At 32.6% G+C, this 16,630-nt stretch overlaps 1 protein-coding gene across 1 annotated transcript in view; it reads right to left on the bottom strand.

The window, feature by feature from the left end:
• ASCC3 (activating signal cointegrator 1 complex subunit 3) overlaps positions 1 to 16,630 on the bottom strand; it is a 341,266-nt gene that overhangs the window by 71,963 nt on the left and 252,673 nt on the right. The window contains exons 31-35 of the mRNA XM_027972421.2: positions 11,195 to 11,332; positions 10,966 to 11,086; positions 9,691 to 9,823; positions 5,831 to 5,956; positions 15 to 126 (exon numbers count right to left, since the gene is read on the bottom strand). Of these exons, the coding sequence (XP_027828222.1) occupies positions 15 to 126; positions 5,831 to 5,956; positions 9,691 to 9,823; positions 10,966 to 11,086; positions 11,195 to 11,332 (630 nt within the window). The remainder of the gene's footprint in view (positions 1 to 14; positions 127 to 5,830; positions 5,957 to 9,690; positions 9,824 to 10,965; positions 11,087 to 11,194; positions 11,333 to 16,630) is intronic.

The raw sequence follows: 16,630 nt of genomic DNA, 5'->3' as shown, positions 1-16,630 counted from the left end.
TGACCCAGTCTTACCTCTCCAATTTCAATACAATAGGAATGTTCCAATTCAACCAGGGACTTCTCAACCAGATTGGACAGAAACTTGTTCACAGAATCATGGCTCACATCACTCAAATTGTAGTAGCTAGAAAACAAGCAAGGTCATTATTTGTTTCAAAATATTTCCTGTTAAAACTGTCACTTCAATTTCACTTTGTTCTTTTCAGAATTTAAAAAGAAAATCCATTTATAGCAAATCAAAGAAATAAAGCAACTGCAATTGTCATTTCTACCTTACAGATAAAAATCCTCATACTAGAGTTTATTGATACTGATGAAGAATGGCAATACATTCAAAATATGAAGGACAAGCAGTTAAAATTCAGCAACACATTAAAAAGACACTAATTTTCCAGCATTAAAACTATTTCAGTTTATGCATCTACAGCAAACTAAATCTATGTACTAGATTCAGAAGCGGCAAGAAGCTTATTACATATAAACATATAATTCCCTTTTATATGTAAAACTCATCCGGAGTAACATTAAAAAACTCAAATAACTTGATTTGGGTAGTAGATAAGTTCTTTTAGGAAATTTGGTCAATTGTTGTTCCCTTAAGGAATATTCTAAAGATTAGAAGGAACATCTTCAGGCTAATAAAAAAGCATTCTAACTATGCTTACTTATACAGAAAACATACAGGTTCAGCTCTATATACCTTCTACATAAAAATTTCAGGACATGCAATTCACCTTAATGCTCCTCCCTGTAACTCCAAGAGGTTTTTGGCAAATCCCTAAGATTACTAGGAATCTGTGCCTGGGAAAAGATCCAAGAGGTGAGGGACCATCCCCACAGTCATGGCAGACCGCTAATTCCTGCTGGGTGAATCCCGTTCCCTAGTCAGTGTGGAGAATTACATGCCCTACCTCCATCCAAATCAAGGACACAAGCCTCAGAGAACAGACTGCCAATACTGAAACACCAACAAGAAGGTCTAACATCTGTATAGGACTAGGAAGGGGTCGCACAGAGTCGGACAGGACTGAAGCGACTTAGCAGCAGCCGCAGCAGGAAGGGGATCGTCAGAGCCTGGGGAAGAAAGTGTTAACAATCTCAAATGGGAGAGGCCTTAAGGCCTGCCAAGTATGGTGATTTTCTGTCTTCCAAGGGAAATAGTTGGGGTCAATACTATAAAAATTTATTTAAAAACACAAAAAGCCGGATTTAAATCATGGCAGAATATATTTTCATTAGAAAGAGAAGTTAGCCCAAATATTTAGGTACCCTCAAAGATAAGAGTTTCCATTGAGTGTGGATTAATAATAGGTTATTTATTTAAATCATAATTAAATGCTAAGGATTTTCTTATAAAAGAGAATTAGTTTAAATTTTAGTCCGTAGAGAAATTATTGCCTTTCCTGGAAAAGTTCTTTTCATAATCCCAAATGAAGCAATATTTATCAATGAACAGATAAACACCAGCTAGATCAGTGCTGTTGTTAATTTAACCAAAATGTAACCAGCCATATGTGAAGGTGAAAAACCAGTATTAGAAACCATTACAAAATACTTCCTTTATTCTGAATTATGACTGAGAAGCATATAGTTAGAATAATTTATACTGCATTAGAGGTAAAAATAAATATTCTGGACATTCAAGGTTCCATAAAAGAGACAGATCCCCAAAGCTGTTTCAAATTATTAACAATTTTTTTTCTCTTTTACAGTTTTCCCAACAAATGAAATTTATCAGCCAGACTTTGTGCAATGTAAGCGCTTACTTTATATTTCACATTCTTTTGGCTTGCTAAGCCTATAAATTTTCAGCTATTGTCAGCTGTCTGGACTAATACAACATTGATAAAATTATATCTAACTGGACGAAAACTAGCGAAAATGTGTCCAGGACACTGAATAAGTAGTACTATTTGCAGAACACAAATCAAGCTATTTATGCAATTAAAATTACAGAAAGAAGACATTGTGAAAATAATATTACCATGAAAACTGAAAAGTTGTGATTCCATTTCATCTATAAGTTTATTAGGCTATTAGAAAACAAAAAAAATCTCATGGTTGCTGCTACAGATAATCACAGACATTCCCATATAAAGATAACTGGAATGTCAACTTTACCACATATTATGCTTTAATGAATTTTAATTAATTTTTAATGAATTTGGTATACTTAAAAATAATACTTAAAATGACTAATGATAAAAACTTTTCTCTAAAAATGATTCTTTTAAAATTATTTATTTTATTCACTATTTCATGTATTTATGATATACTGTGATGGGCTAAAATCCCATCTGAAGTTTGTTTATTCAAATCTATTGGAAAATATTTTAAACTACTTTGTGGCTTTTATTCAGATAAAGTAGAGTCAGGATAAACATGTTTTAAACATTTATAATGAGTTTCAAAAAAAAATTAAGTAAAATCATGACTCTGAGACTCCAACAAATTATCTAATGACTACAGTAAAATATTATTCATAATCTAACTTGCTAAAAACTAATAGCATTTTTAGAGCAGAATAACTTTAAAAACTTCCATTGATAAATTTCTTAATATAGTTGTTTTTTTCCAACATGCTCATCAACATTATTGACCTGTATAAGAGGAGAAATTGAAAAATTCAATTTAAGTAATTGACATTCAATACATTCAATATTGAAACTTTTATCCTTACTACATATGGGGGTTATCAAGAATTTTCAAAATCCCTAAAACTGTTTTCTTCAGATATTCTGGCATATGTAAGTGATTAACTTTATTTTTTAAAAGTGACAACTTTAAAAACAGAGAGTACTAGTTTAAATATTACATTGTTGAATATAATAGTAAAAACACTTTTCTCCTATGCAGCCAACACAAATAGTAAAATGCATATAATTTTGCTAGTGATGACTTCACTGATGTATACCAAGTATTATTACTCTTTGTTAATATTTGAATTGAGATTCTAAGGTTATATAAAAATTTTCATATCCATTTTTTAGATCCCATAAAATTTTGACAGAGAGTATATTCTGACACATTTTTGTGAATAAAGGATGGAGCTTATATTTACATAATCTTCATTAGTAGCATTATATGGCCTTTGTTTTTAACACGTGAACGTTTAGTAACCATGCAATTTCTAGCCTAAATAATTATAAGCATTTAGCTTAAAAATTACATATTAATTTTAATAATCACTTCACCAGCTTGAAAAAGCATGCAACTGCTAAGTAAAAAGGTTTGTTTTCATGTTGCACTCACCACAGTAGAAAATTTATAATTTATTGGTTATTAAAACAGAAATATTATACAACTGTTTAATTATGGATAAAGGATACAATGTAGTTTCATGCTCACTGCATTGAATCATCAAGTCATTATCTTCTCTCTGCTCTAAACAGACAGCCTACCTTTTTTGTCAGCATGGTATTTCATTTATTTCACAGAGAAACCCAGTTTCACAATAATTGACTTGTCAGAGGCTGTAATTTACGAGGCTGAGCTCTGTAAGATTTCTCTATATTGGACTCAACCTGCACACAAGCAGGGTTGAATATTTACAATGCTGTTAACAGGTGCTGAGTTGTTTAATGATTCTAATAGCCAGAAGCGTACTGAGAAAGCCAGCGGGATCACAATTACAGGCTGTTTGAACACAACAATTACTAGTCCCCTGAGAGGTGTGAAAGTCAAAGGCAGTTTGATACTGACAGCATCTAGCACATGGGCTAGACAGGCTACTTCTATTAGCAGTCCGCTGGGAAAAAGTTTAAACAAACCTCTCCCTATCATAAAATTTTACAAAGTTGATTACATTTAAGGAATCAAAAAGTAAAACAAGCTTAAAAAAATTAACTTTAAAAGATCTTATCAAAAGATAAACAAGAATACCTCACATGAAACCTCGTTATCTTTTCCAACCTTAAAAAGAATGAAAGTTTACCAGTTGAAAAAGAGAGATTTTATTGTAATGTAAAACATAGATAAAGCCACACCAAACAGTCTGGATTTAATGTGAATAGTGGCAGTCATTTCCTGTTTGGTTTATGTAAACCTGGCCAGAGATCTCGCTGGGAAATTTTTCATCAGTATAGAAATGCTGCTGCTATAACTGTCAGTACTGAGAAGTCATTTGTTACAGCACCATGCTTTTTTATGTTCAGATTATGCAGCAGTAATAATGACACAAATAATGGAAGTGGTTACAGGGACAGCTGAAACTACCACAACATTTTTTTCCCCTAGAAATATTTAGAAGCTTTCTCAGGGGAAAACAGAGAGTAAAATTGAACATACAAATTGAATTCAGAACTCAATTTGAAATATATTATATTTCATGATGCACCAATACATGTGTTTATATATATTTAAACAAACTAATGTATACATATGTCTGTATCTACATATATATTTAACCTTATAAATATATATCTTTATATGTATTTACATATATTTGCATATATACACACACACGCATATCAAAACATAAAAAATATACATAGACATACAGAGAACAACCCAGGAACTGAAATCTTTCTCAACATAAATTTTATTTTGGGTGGTGGTGTGGTGCGGACACTTTACAGTGATATGAATAAATGAAGAGGGTTGGAGAATTGGGTGATATTTATTTATCTATATGTATTTCAGGAGTGGTGCTTGCTCTTTCAATTTTTAAATAAACTTCAGTTTCTCCTTGTCACACATACATGCATACACACAAGTGTGTAGACAAGCCCCTCCCCCCCAAAGAAAAGTCAAATCTCAATTTATGGCACTGAATGACAGGAAGTATGAAGTATATATTAAAACTACACATAATACAAGCTCTTCATTTGAGACAATGATTTTAGCCTTCTTAAAACTTTTACCAGATCTAAAAGTAAGCGGAAAAAGTGTACCAATTTCCTGTGCTTTTCTTTGCTCTGGCTTTGTGGATAGGGGCTTTTAACACAGACAACAATAAAAAGATATCAGGGCCAGTTAGAAAGAAAACTGCAGAGCACGACTATAGCAGATAAGTAAAATATGCAAATTGTTAACTTTATCTGGGCCCTTTCTCTTGATTTGAAATGTTGCTTAAAAATTTTTTTAGTGATATTAAAAAAATTAATCTGAGAATTTCTACATTTCAACAGGGAAGTTCAAATTATTTATAACATTTATGATTATGATTGGCCTTCTTAATGATATGATAGATACTGTCAGTCCTCTGATCAAAAACCAACAAAGGTTCTCATTTCACCCAGAATAGAAATCAAAGTTCTTACATGGGTGCCAAAGGCCTCATAAGACTAGTAAGACCACTGACCACCCACCCACAATCCCTAACCTCATCTCCTACTACTCTCCACACACCCCACTTATTTCACTTTAGCTACATATTCTTTTTGCTGCACCTTCATCACACCAGACATGTCTGCCTTAGAACCTCTCCTGTCCCCCTGGCCTGAAATGCTATTCACTAGATATTTACGTGGTCAACCTTCTCACCTCTTTCAAATCTTTGTTCAAATGTCACCACTTATCCTATGTCTACTAAGTAAACCATATCTACTTTCCATTTCCAAAAAAATATATTTAATTTCTGATTAAGAAAGTGAGATCTGAGCCAAATGTTTAGATATGATTAATTCAGTTTTAGGCATGCTGAATTTGAAATGATGGTAGGAAGTCCATCTGGCAACATTCAGAAGGTTGGTGGAGAAATGAGACTCTACTTGATGGAGAGCAGATGGAGTGAAATATTTTGGGTCCTCCACAGACAGGTGGTGTTTTAAATACAAAAAGGATCCTTAGAGAAGAACGATAAAGATAAATAATAGTCCTCTGCTCACCTGGGGTTCATGATAAGACGACGGAAAAAGTAAGTCCAGGTAATATAATCCATTGCGTCTTGCTTAGATGTTATTGTACCACCAGCAATCTCTGCATTTAAATGGTCAGACAGCACTCCTAACAAACTACACAGTGAATAAGACATGGGAAACATACATGAAAATTAAATGAAAAACACTTGAACACATAGTCTAGACTCGAATTTGATGTTCTAAGATATAGGACAAATGTGTTTCCTGTAATTTATATACTTTGTATATAAGTTTGGCAAAATGAATTGCTGGGTGCAAATAAACACAGGCTGATAGGAAGGGAGCTAGTAACTTTTACAAGAAGAAGATGAGAGCCAGCGTGAGAGTAGACAAAAGATGACACGCCTTGGAGAGCAGAATTTTCTTCTAGGGCATTGGAGTAAGTACGGAATAACACTGAGGCAGAGGATAGAGGAGTTGGTAGGAAATGGGGGATAGTTATGTTGGTGCAAGGATATTCCCTTCACTAATTCAGTGAATATTAAGTTCAGTCATATTAAAGGTACTAGGTGTTGTGGAATATAGCGATGATCAGATGCACTGAAATATTGGCACAACAAAGTGGTCATTTCAGTTTCTTATATAAAATACAAAAAAGGGAAGTATTGTCCAATAAAGGAAAAAAACATGTAAATTATGATACATGGAACAATATGTAGTATTAAAAACAGCTTCCACAAGGATGTTTTTAAGGATATGAGGAAAAGGTAATAATAAACTGAATGAAAAAAAGTTGCTATACTCCTCTCCAGTCATCAGTGGCAGAGTGTAAATCTGTATAGTTAATTTGGAGGGCAATTTGGCAATATTATCTATGTGAACAATCACTATGACCCAGCAATTTCACTTTTTCATTATCACCTGTTAGGGAAACTTTCAAAATTTAGGATAGGGAAGCAAAACCCTTTACTGCAGCAATATATGTAAGAGAGAAAACTAGAAACTCTGAATGCTCATTAATAGAGAAGTTAATATATAACTCCTGTATATATATTTTATAGAAGATAAAATATTACATCAAATGTGCATATTTAAATTTTTAATCCATTTTTTACTGAAGTATACACAGAAAAAATTACATAAACTATATACATGCAACTCAAGTAATAGTCACAATGTGAACACATCTGTGTAACCAACGCCAAGATCAAGCATTCCCACTGCCTCAGAAGTCTTCTCTTTGTGTATTTTAGTCACTCCTCTTGCTCAAAAAGTATTTTCGCTTTTCTTTACCTTAATGTACTGGCTTAGGTCTCTAGCACAATGCTTAATTACCGGCAGTGGTGAAAGCAACATCCCTGTATAATTTTCTATCTCTAAGAGAAAGCATTTAATATTGAACCCTTGACTATGGTATCTGAGGTAGATTTTTAGTAGATACTCTATCAGATTAAGAACATTTCCCTATATATTTGTTGGCTAACAGTTTTTATTATGAATGGGTGTGGAATTTCATCAAACACTTTTTAAAATATCTGAGATAATCATATAATTTTTCTCATGTTTTTCCTGCTAATACAGTGAATTATATTCAGGTATTTTCAAGTAATGTCTTTGCACTTAATATTGTAATTAGCTGTAATATGTTATCTTTCTATACATTACTAGATTTGATTTGAAGTTTTATATAGGATTTCTACATTTATATTCATGAGAGACACAGCTCTGTTACCTTCCCTTCTGGTAAATTTATCAGGTTTTGGTATTAAGGTTATTTTAATCTCATAAGGTAAGTTGGCAGATATTCCTATCTTTTCTACTATTATAGAGTAGAAAAGAGTTCATGTTCAATTTCTTCCTTAAATGTTGTAAAGAATTCACTAGTGAAATGTTTGGATCAGAAAATTTCTTTGTGGAATGATTTAAATTTCAGATATAATTGCTTTGATAGACTATTTAAATTTTCTATTTCTTTTTGTGTCAGTTTTAGTAAGGTTTTTTAAAAAGAATTTCACCATTTGATATAAAATTTAAAAATCTGCATAAATTTTTTCAAATATTTTATTATTTAAAATTTTTTCATATCTTTTGATTCCTGATATTGTGTTGTTCCTTGTCTCTTTCTTCTTGACCAGACTAAAGGTTTATCAATATTATTGATAACTTTCGGCTTTGCTGATATTTTTTTCTAACGTATATTCGGTTTTAATTCATTAATTCTTTCTTATGTTTCTATCTTCTCCTTTGAGTTCAATTTGCTAATTTTTTTTCAAATTCTTGAGATGGATATTCAGATAATTCATTTTCCCTCTTTCTCTTAAAATATATATTTATGGTCATAAATTTTCTCTTAGCACAGGATAAGCTATCTCCCACATATTAAATATTTTTATATTTTCCAAATTAAGAAAGTGAACATTAGTAGAAATTCTAACACAGTAAAAAAAATCTCAATAACTGTTTACAGTATAAATGAGAAATGTGTTTTATCCTTTGCATTTAGAATATGGTAAATGAAGTTCAGTATATTAAGAAGACAGTGATAAAAAGTAGCAAGTGATATATGTTAAGAATGAAAATGTACAAATCTGACAGAGAAAAGATTATTTTTTGCTGAGAAATGAGCAAAGACTTTGTCAAAGTTGTTCAGTCGCTCAGTTATGTCTGACTCGTTGTGATCCCATGGACTGCAACACACCAGACTTTCCTGTCCTTCATCATCTCCCAGAGCTTGATCAAACTAACGTCCATTGAGTCGGTGATGCCGTCCAACCATGTGTCATCCTCTTCTCCTCCTGCCTTCAATCTTTCCCAGCATCAGGGTCTTTGGCAATGAGTTGGCTGTTCACATCATGTGGTGAAAGTACTGGAGCTTCAGCTTCAGCTTCAGCATCAGTCCCTTCAATGAATATTCAGGACTGTTTTCCTTTAGGATTAACTGGTTTGATCTTCTTGCAGTCCAAGTGACTCCCAAGACTCTTCTCCCATGCCACAGTTCAAAAGCATTAATTTTTTGGCCCTCAGCCTTCTTTATGGCCCAACTCTCACATCCATACATGACTACTGGAAAAACTATAGCTTTGACAAGATGGACCTTTGTCAGCAAAGTAATGTCTCTGCTTTTAATATGTAATCTAGGTTTGTCATAGCTTTTCTTCCAAGGAGCAAGCGTCTTTTAATTTCATGGCTGCAGTCACCATCTGCAGTGATTTTAGAGCCCAAGAAAATAAAGTCTGTCACTGTTTTCATCGTTTCCCCATCTATTTGCCATGAAGTGATGGGACTGGATGCAATGATCTTAATTTTTGAATGCTGAGTTTTAAGCCAGGTTTTCCACTCACCTCTTTCACTTTCATCAAGAGGCTCTTTAGTTCCTCTGCTTTCTGCCATCATTAAGATCTTTTTTGTATAGTTCTTCTGTATATTCTTGCCAACTCTTCTCAATATCTTCTGTTTCTATTAGGTCCACACGGTTTCTGTCCTTTATTGTGCCCATCTTTGCATGAAATGTTCCCTTGGTATCTCTAATTTTCCTGAGAAATCTCTAGTCTTTCCCATTCTACTGTTTTCCTCTATTTCTTTGCATTGTCCATTTTGTCAAAGGGATGATAGCAAATAAGTGGTGGAGACCTCAGATATGAACCTAAGTGTTCTGGCTCCAGAGTCAACATGACTGAACAAAGCACTTCACTGCTTCTTTTAAACAGCTTTGTTTTTTAGTGAAAATTATAATTTAATGTCATCCTATTGTGATAAATGTATTGTTTCACTTCAAATAATTCTTCTGAACTATTAGTTTTACTGATTTTTATCTAATAAAACGTAAGCATAATAACATCAACCTGCTAAGACATAATCCATTTAAATTAATTTACAGCAAAATTTACCTTGATTCTACTGGGAAAGGTTCATAAAGAAACTTTTTGTAAAAGTCTTTCTTTATGTCATGAACCAGAATTACAGCTTTGCCTTGGTCATCAAACTGAGGCCTCCCAGCACGCCCCATCATCTGGAGCACATCTATAAAAAAGAGGACAAGAGGTGTTTTGCAACGTGGCATGTAGCACAAAAAATATTGATGGATTATGGCATGCTTCTACAATACCAGAAAATAAGAAAGAGAGTATTTTAAGACAAGGGATGCTATCTCTTATGCCTACTACAGAGTTTTCTAATAATTTAATAACCAATTCACTAAGGCAGAAAACTGAGTCCTCAGAAGAGTCTGGCAGTGTATGTAAAAGTAAGAAAGATCAAAGGTTCCTTTAGTTAAATGTTTAAAAAATGACATTTAAGAGTTATAACTACTACAATCCAATAAGAAAAAAATAAAACACATAGAAAAACCTCTTTAGCAGGGTAATTTGATTATTTTTACCTATGATAAGGGATCCATTTAGCCTCATCCTCAACTCACCCACTGTATAAAATTTTTCTTTTATACTGCAGGAGTCTCCGACATAAATTATCACTGAGAAATGATATAGGTCTTCTATGCATTAACTGAGTTAAAATATTCATTTGGTATATTACCCTGTTCAAAACTCACTAAAAATATTCTATCAGGTTTTAAAATACATTAATTGACTTGTACGAATTACAGCAACAAGTGCTTTGGTTCTAGAAATCCTATGGAAACAATCATGTCTATTGAAGAAGATTTAAAATTAAACATAATATTTAATTATAATTTATGGGGGTTCCCTGGTAGCTCAGATGATAAAGAATCTGCCTGCAATGCAGGAGACCCTGGTTTGATCCCTGGGTCAGGAAGACCCCCAGAGAAGGGAATAGCTATCCACTCCAGCATTCTTGCCTGGAGAATTCCATGGATCGAAGAGGTTGGTGGGCTATAGTCCATGGGATAGCAAAGAGTTGGACAGGATTAAACAACACACACACACTGAAAGTCACTAATAGCTACTAATCGGTACTTATCTCTTTTTAATTAAAAAAAATTACTTGCGCTTTTGACATTCATTAACAAATTAGATAAGTAAAAGTAAAAATGGCTCAACATTTTGAGTTATATTTTTACTGGGAACAAAAATTTACAATTTGCTCATCATATGTGACCAATTCTCTAAACTTTAATTCATGCAAATTCAAATTATTAAGACTAAAACAGAAGTCTAATGTATTTGTAAATTTAAAAATATTACCTGTAATAGGAAAATCCACATATCGTCGTGTTTTTCCATCATAATATTCTGTTCCCTTAATAATTACTAAATGAGCTGGAAAGTTTACACCCCAGGCTAATGTACTTGTAGCAATAAGAACCTAAAAAAGAAAAGATAATATCTTACTTCTAACTAAAACAGAACTTTCAAGTCACTTTTTTTTTTAAAGTCACTTTTAAATGTCTGTTCATGGGAAAAAAAAAAATACCTGAATTTTACAATTTACAAATAGTTCCTCTACTGTTTTTCGGTCCCTTTCATGCAACCCAGCATGATGCATTCCTATTCCAAAAGCAAGTGTCAGCTTCAGGTTGGAATCTCTTATTGTTCCAATGATATTCTCCATCTGCAAATAAAAACACAACTACAAGTTGTAGGTGCACGAGCTTTACATTTTTCATAAGGCTATATTTGGTTAATTTTGTTTTTTAATTCTTATGGGCATAAAAATCTAGGCCGCATCTGCAGTAATGATTAAAGTTAAATTAGCTGAAAAGAATATCTGCTTAGTGAGAATGTATAGCCTACATTAATTAAAATTTAAATGCTATCAATCCTATTTTTATGTATCAAGGAAAAAAAATCTGTACTCATTACCCCTTAATGAGTCACAACTATTAAAAGGGATGCAATATTGCCTAAAGATGTTTCAGTGTCTGTTTGTCTTGTTACAGAAAAGACTTCTATTTTTTGGCTCAGTAATAAAAATTTTGGAAGGACAAAAATTTAATGGAAAAAATCAGTTATAGTCTTACCAAAGAGTAAGCATTCAAATTTAGACTTTCTCATTGAACTTAGTGACCTGGTGGCAAGTTACATACCCTCTCTATGCCTCAGCTTCTTCATTTAAAAAACCAACCTGGTATATACTTTTACTTACTTCTCATGTTTTTGATCAACAGTTTAATTAAATACTTCTCATTTTTTCATTTCATTTTCATTTCATTTAAAAAAATGTTTCATTTTTAATAAATTATCATAAACTTTCACCCAGTTTTATATGTATAATACTAAATTTACAGTTTATTATATATTATTTTTACTTTATAGACTAAAAATTTAAATTGGCCTTATGTTTTCTTGCTTAGAAAACTGCCTCATCTTGAGATCAAATACATATGCACCCACTATTTCTTTTTAACTTCTGGTATAGTTTTATTTTTACATTTAAATATTAACTTGTAATTTATTTTGTAATAGAAAGTATGGTAGAAATCTAAGTTTATTTTTTCTAAACAGTCCATCAAATATTCTAGCAATATTAAGTAATTCTTATTTATTTATTTTATTTGGTTAAGTAACTCTTTACCTTATTTATTTTAAATGCTAATTTGATTTTATTCAGAATTCTCATACATTCCATGTTTTGCATTGTAAAACAGATTGCATTTCCAGTCTCAGTTTAGGTCACTGAATTTTATATGTACAAATAGTTTCTGAAACTCATATTTTATAAATACTCTCAGAATATAGTGATAGAAATCACTTTCCATTTTCTACATGGAAAATACTTGATGCAACACAGATTTTATGCAAAGGGAACAAATCCTTTTTTTTACACAAAACTCACTAGTTTTTCTTTTTGGGAAAAAGTTGTTTTATACCAATTCTCCAAAAAAAAAAAAAAAAAGAAAGATGAAGTTTCACTTTATAATAATTATCAATGTATAAGAAGTAGTGCATAGACTAGGTAACATTTTATTAACATATACATCAGAAATGTCATTTATCCACTTTTCTGAATTGAATGCAATGTATAAATAATTCGTTCTGTTTCACAGTCACAGTGTAGTCACCTGGTATTCTTGTGTTATTTTCTTTATAAACTGTTTGCAAGAATATGGAAATGTATTAGCATAAATACTGACTACAAATGTATGCTATAAAGAAAGGTGCTGTCCTGTCTCACAAATTATGTTAGCCATTCTCAAGTGACAGCCTATTATCCTTTTTTTGTTCAATAGTTCACTGCATAAAATAGCTTCAATTTATGCTATCAAGAATTAACTCGCTGATATTCAAGCTCTGACAATTAGTTTGGGGATTTTTCAGTTTTACATCTTAAATATCACTGTATATTTATAACTTGTATAATTTGCAGTATTCCATGGCAATGCCAATCATATCGAAAAAATAACATACAATTTACCACAGGAAAGAGGAAGAGTCCTATGGCAGGAGGGTTGATGAGGCAATATCTTTTTTTTTTTTTTTTTTTTGAGGCAATAATATCTTGTCCTTCTACATCAGGGAAGCCTAGCTGCTTCTCATTCCTCTGCCCCCATTTTCACATAAATCAATGCATTAAAAAGAACTATTTGCCTATCTGAACTGGTAAAGACCTAAAATCCTCATGAGGACAATCACAAAAAACAACTTCATTTATTTCATGGTTACTATGGATGAATTCTGAGTTATCTGTACATTATAAAAAAGCAAAATTTATAGTAATGTTACTCAACCAATAAGCATAAAATATTACTAGGAGAGCCTGTTTAAATTTGAAAATATAATTTTTGACTAGATTATATGCATCTTTATTGCTACACTTAATTTCATCTTGATCAAAACCACAATGAACAAAATTTTTTAGGAATTTAAATATGATAATATGTATAATTTGTTGAGTACTTACTAAGTATCAGGCATTGTGCTTATGACTTTACAAAAATGATAACACTTAATTCTTTACATAAAGTAATATAGCTCTAAAGTAATACTCAATTCATTTGTACAACACGTTATACTTCAAATTAAAAGACTGGGTGATCTTGAATACTATATAGTAGTTTTTCTTAATTCTGGTTCCATGAGAGAATTGAGCCTCACAAAAAAATATCTGAATTACCATTGTCTTAAATTTTTCATGGACAGTTAGTACCATTTAGATGCTTAGGAGAAAGTTCATTTATTACATTCACTGGATGTCACAGGACATTAAGGCCTAATTCTTGTCAGAAAGGCTGCTATAGAATTTTGAAAAGAATAATCATAATGAAAACTTGCTAGAGGAAGTTTTAATGCCACAGTTCACTTCTGTTCAAGTAACAATTGCTGTAAGGCACAGGTATCTTTCCAATAAACAGTCTCTGAAATATGTCTGACTATATGTTAGTGAAACCAAAATTTTTTTTTCAATATTAAAAATAAAAGGAAAACAGATCTGTGCTCCTCTAAGTAGTGCTCTTTTTTTTAGGGTGGTGGGGGAGGAGGCACATATGTAAACTGTTGAACCAATTACTTTAACTTAATAGAAATTTTTTTTTATATTTTAAATTTATTATACTCAAAAAGCTTTTGTAGAAAGATAGGATTCCATTTAAGTAGATACATTACTCTGTGCCTGAAATACATTCCAGTCAGAATATAATTCAGTGAGTTGATGACAATGCTGGCTCCAAAAGAAAGGAGGAGACCAGATTGGACAAGAATGAGCTAACAGATTGTGCAGCCCAGTTCTGTCCCTTTGAGTGTGATATATTGTTTCAAGATGCTAAAAACCCATACTTTCTCAAAGCATATCTGTTGTGCTGGTTTTCCCATTTTCACAGAATCCTCATTATCAGAACTCTGTACTCTTTTCAAAGCACGTCAGACTCAGACCATATGCCACTGAATAATGCTTATCAATTGTATAAAACACTCAATAAAAGATGCACCACACAGAAGAGTAATGAAAGTTACAAACACTTTCTTTTTAAAAAAATAATTAAATACATCACATCTGGCACAGATGTTAAATGAAGTTAAAACATTTCCTCATAATTACTATTATTCTTAAAATACACTTCTTTATGATACATCCTACAGACTAAAGGGGAAAAACAAAAATAAAGGAAACACTTTAGAACATTCTTTTGATCTACTAATATGAAAAAAATTTAAAAATAAAATTAATGAAAGGTAGTAAGTTTTCAAACTTTACTGATACACCTCAGAACATATTCTCTTGTGCCTTGTCTGAGACCCAAAACAACCACACCTCAAAGTAATTTACCATACTGTTAATATACAAATGTATTTATAAATGATTAAATATAATTAATTATATGAGAAGTAAATATGTAAATGAAATCTAAACAATACGATACAAATCTTTGCTATATCTGCTAAATAAACAGTATTATTTTCAATGTTTGCTTTTCGTTTAGTCTGATTAATAGCAGTATCAAAACTGGGCTATAGGGTGAGATATTTTAATTTTTTCTTTATTAACGTTTCCAACTTAATTCACTATGCTATTGGTCGGAAATCCCAGTATAAGCGCTTCACATGGTGGCTGAGTGCCTGTAGAGAATCTGCCTGCGATGCAGGAGACCTGGGTTCAATCCCTGGGCTGGAAAGATCCCCTGGAGAAGGGAATGGCAACCCATTCCAGTATTCTGGCCTGGAGAATTCCATGGACAGAGGAGCCTGGTGGGCTACAGTCCATGGAGTTGCAAAGAGACTCAGACATGACTGAGGGACTAACACTTTCACACTGTTAATTTCTGAACATATATTTTATGCTCATTTCAATTTTTGGTGAGTGCAAATTTCAAAACATTCTTGGAGAGCATTTTCATAGAAATTCATTTTCATAAAATGCAGAGAGGGACTTTCCTGGTGGTACAGTGGTTAACAATCTGTCTTGCAATGTAGGGTATATGGATTTGATTCCTGAGATCCCACAGGCTGCAGAGCAACTGAGCCTGCAGGCTGCAATGACTAAGCCTGTTTGTCACAACTAGAGAGACCGTGCGCTGCGACAAAAGATCCTGCGCGACACAGCAAAGGTCTCACATGCTGCCACTGGCAGCCAAGTAAGTCAGCAAATAAATAAATGTTAAAAGATAACCAAAATACAGAGAAAGCTGATAAAAGGGACATTACAGCATTATAATATAAAGCAGCATAATTTTAAGCAAACAAATACTCTATTAATATGAATTAAATCTGTGAAGGATCACAAATAAAAGATTATGAATATATGATCAAATTTTACCACAGAGCTTTCAGCAAAAGAATATCTGTTTAAAAAAGTGCTATTCAATGTAATGACATTTACTGAACATTTAACTCTGTTCTAGGTCTGTCCTGAGCACACTGAATATACTAATACATTTAATCCTTACAAGAATCCTGTTGGGATAGGATTACTATCATCCTTTCATAGATTGAAGGATGAGCTCCGAAGTGAAACACCTGGCCAAGGTCACTAGCTTGCAGTGGGTAGTCAGTCCTGAACCTAGGAAGCCAGGATCTCGTCCATGCTCTCAACCACAATGCCACCCTCTAACCACCACACGAATGAGGGGTGTTTCAAGCACCTACTTGAAGTAATGACATCATCCACTTGGCTGAGGGCTAGACCTCGTTGTTTTAAACAGTATGAAAAAAATAGGTGAGATGTGAAATCATGAATAATATCCCAGACTCACACAGCTGGGAAACTCTATACAGACGATTTGCAAATTTCTTTTATACTGTTGATTTCTTCTCCTATGCTCAAAATGAAGAATACTTACAATTATCTTCTTCTCTAAACTATCACCTCTCATTGAAAATGGCACAGTTCTTTTTGGTTGCTTGCATTTGATATTTTAGCTACCATCCCTATCAAAAGACACACCCCCCAACTTTGACTTTTCCATTTTCTCTAGAC

The sequence above is a fragment of the Ovis aries genome, chromosome 8, assembly GCF_016772045.2.
Source record: "Ovis aries strain OAR_USU_Benz2616 breed Rambouillet chromosome 8, ARS-UI_Ramb_v3.0, whole genome shotgun sequence".
Taxonomy (NCBI): domain Eukaryota; kingdom Metazoa; phylum Chordata; class Mammalia; order Artiodactyla; family Bovidae; genus Ovis; species Ovis aries.
This window is presented reverse-complemented; position numbering and strand designations above follow the sequence as displayed.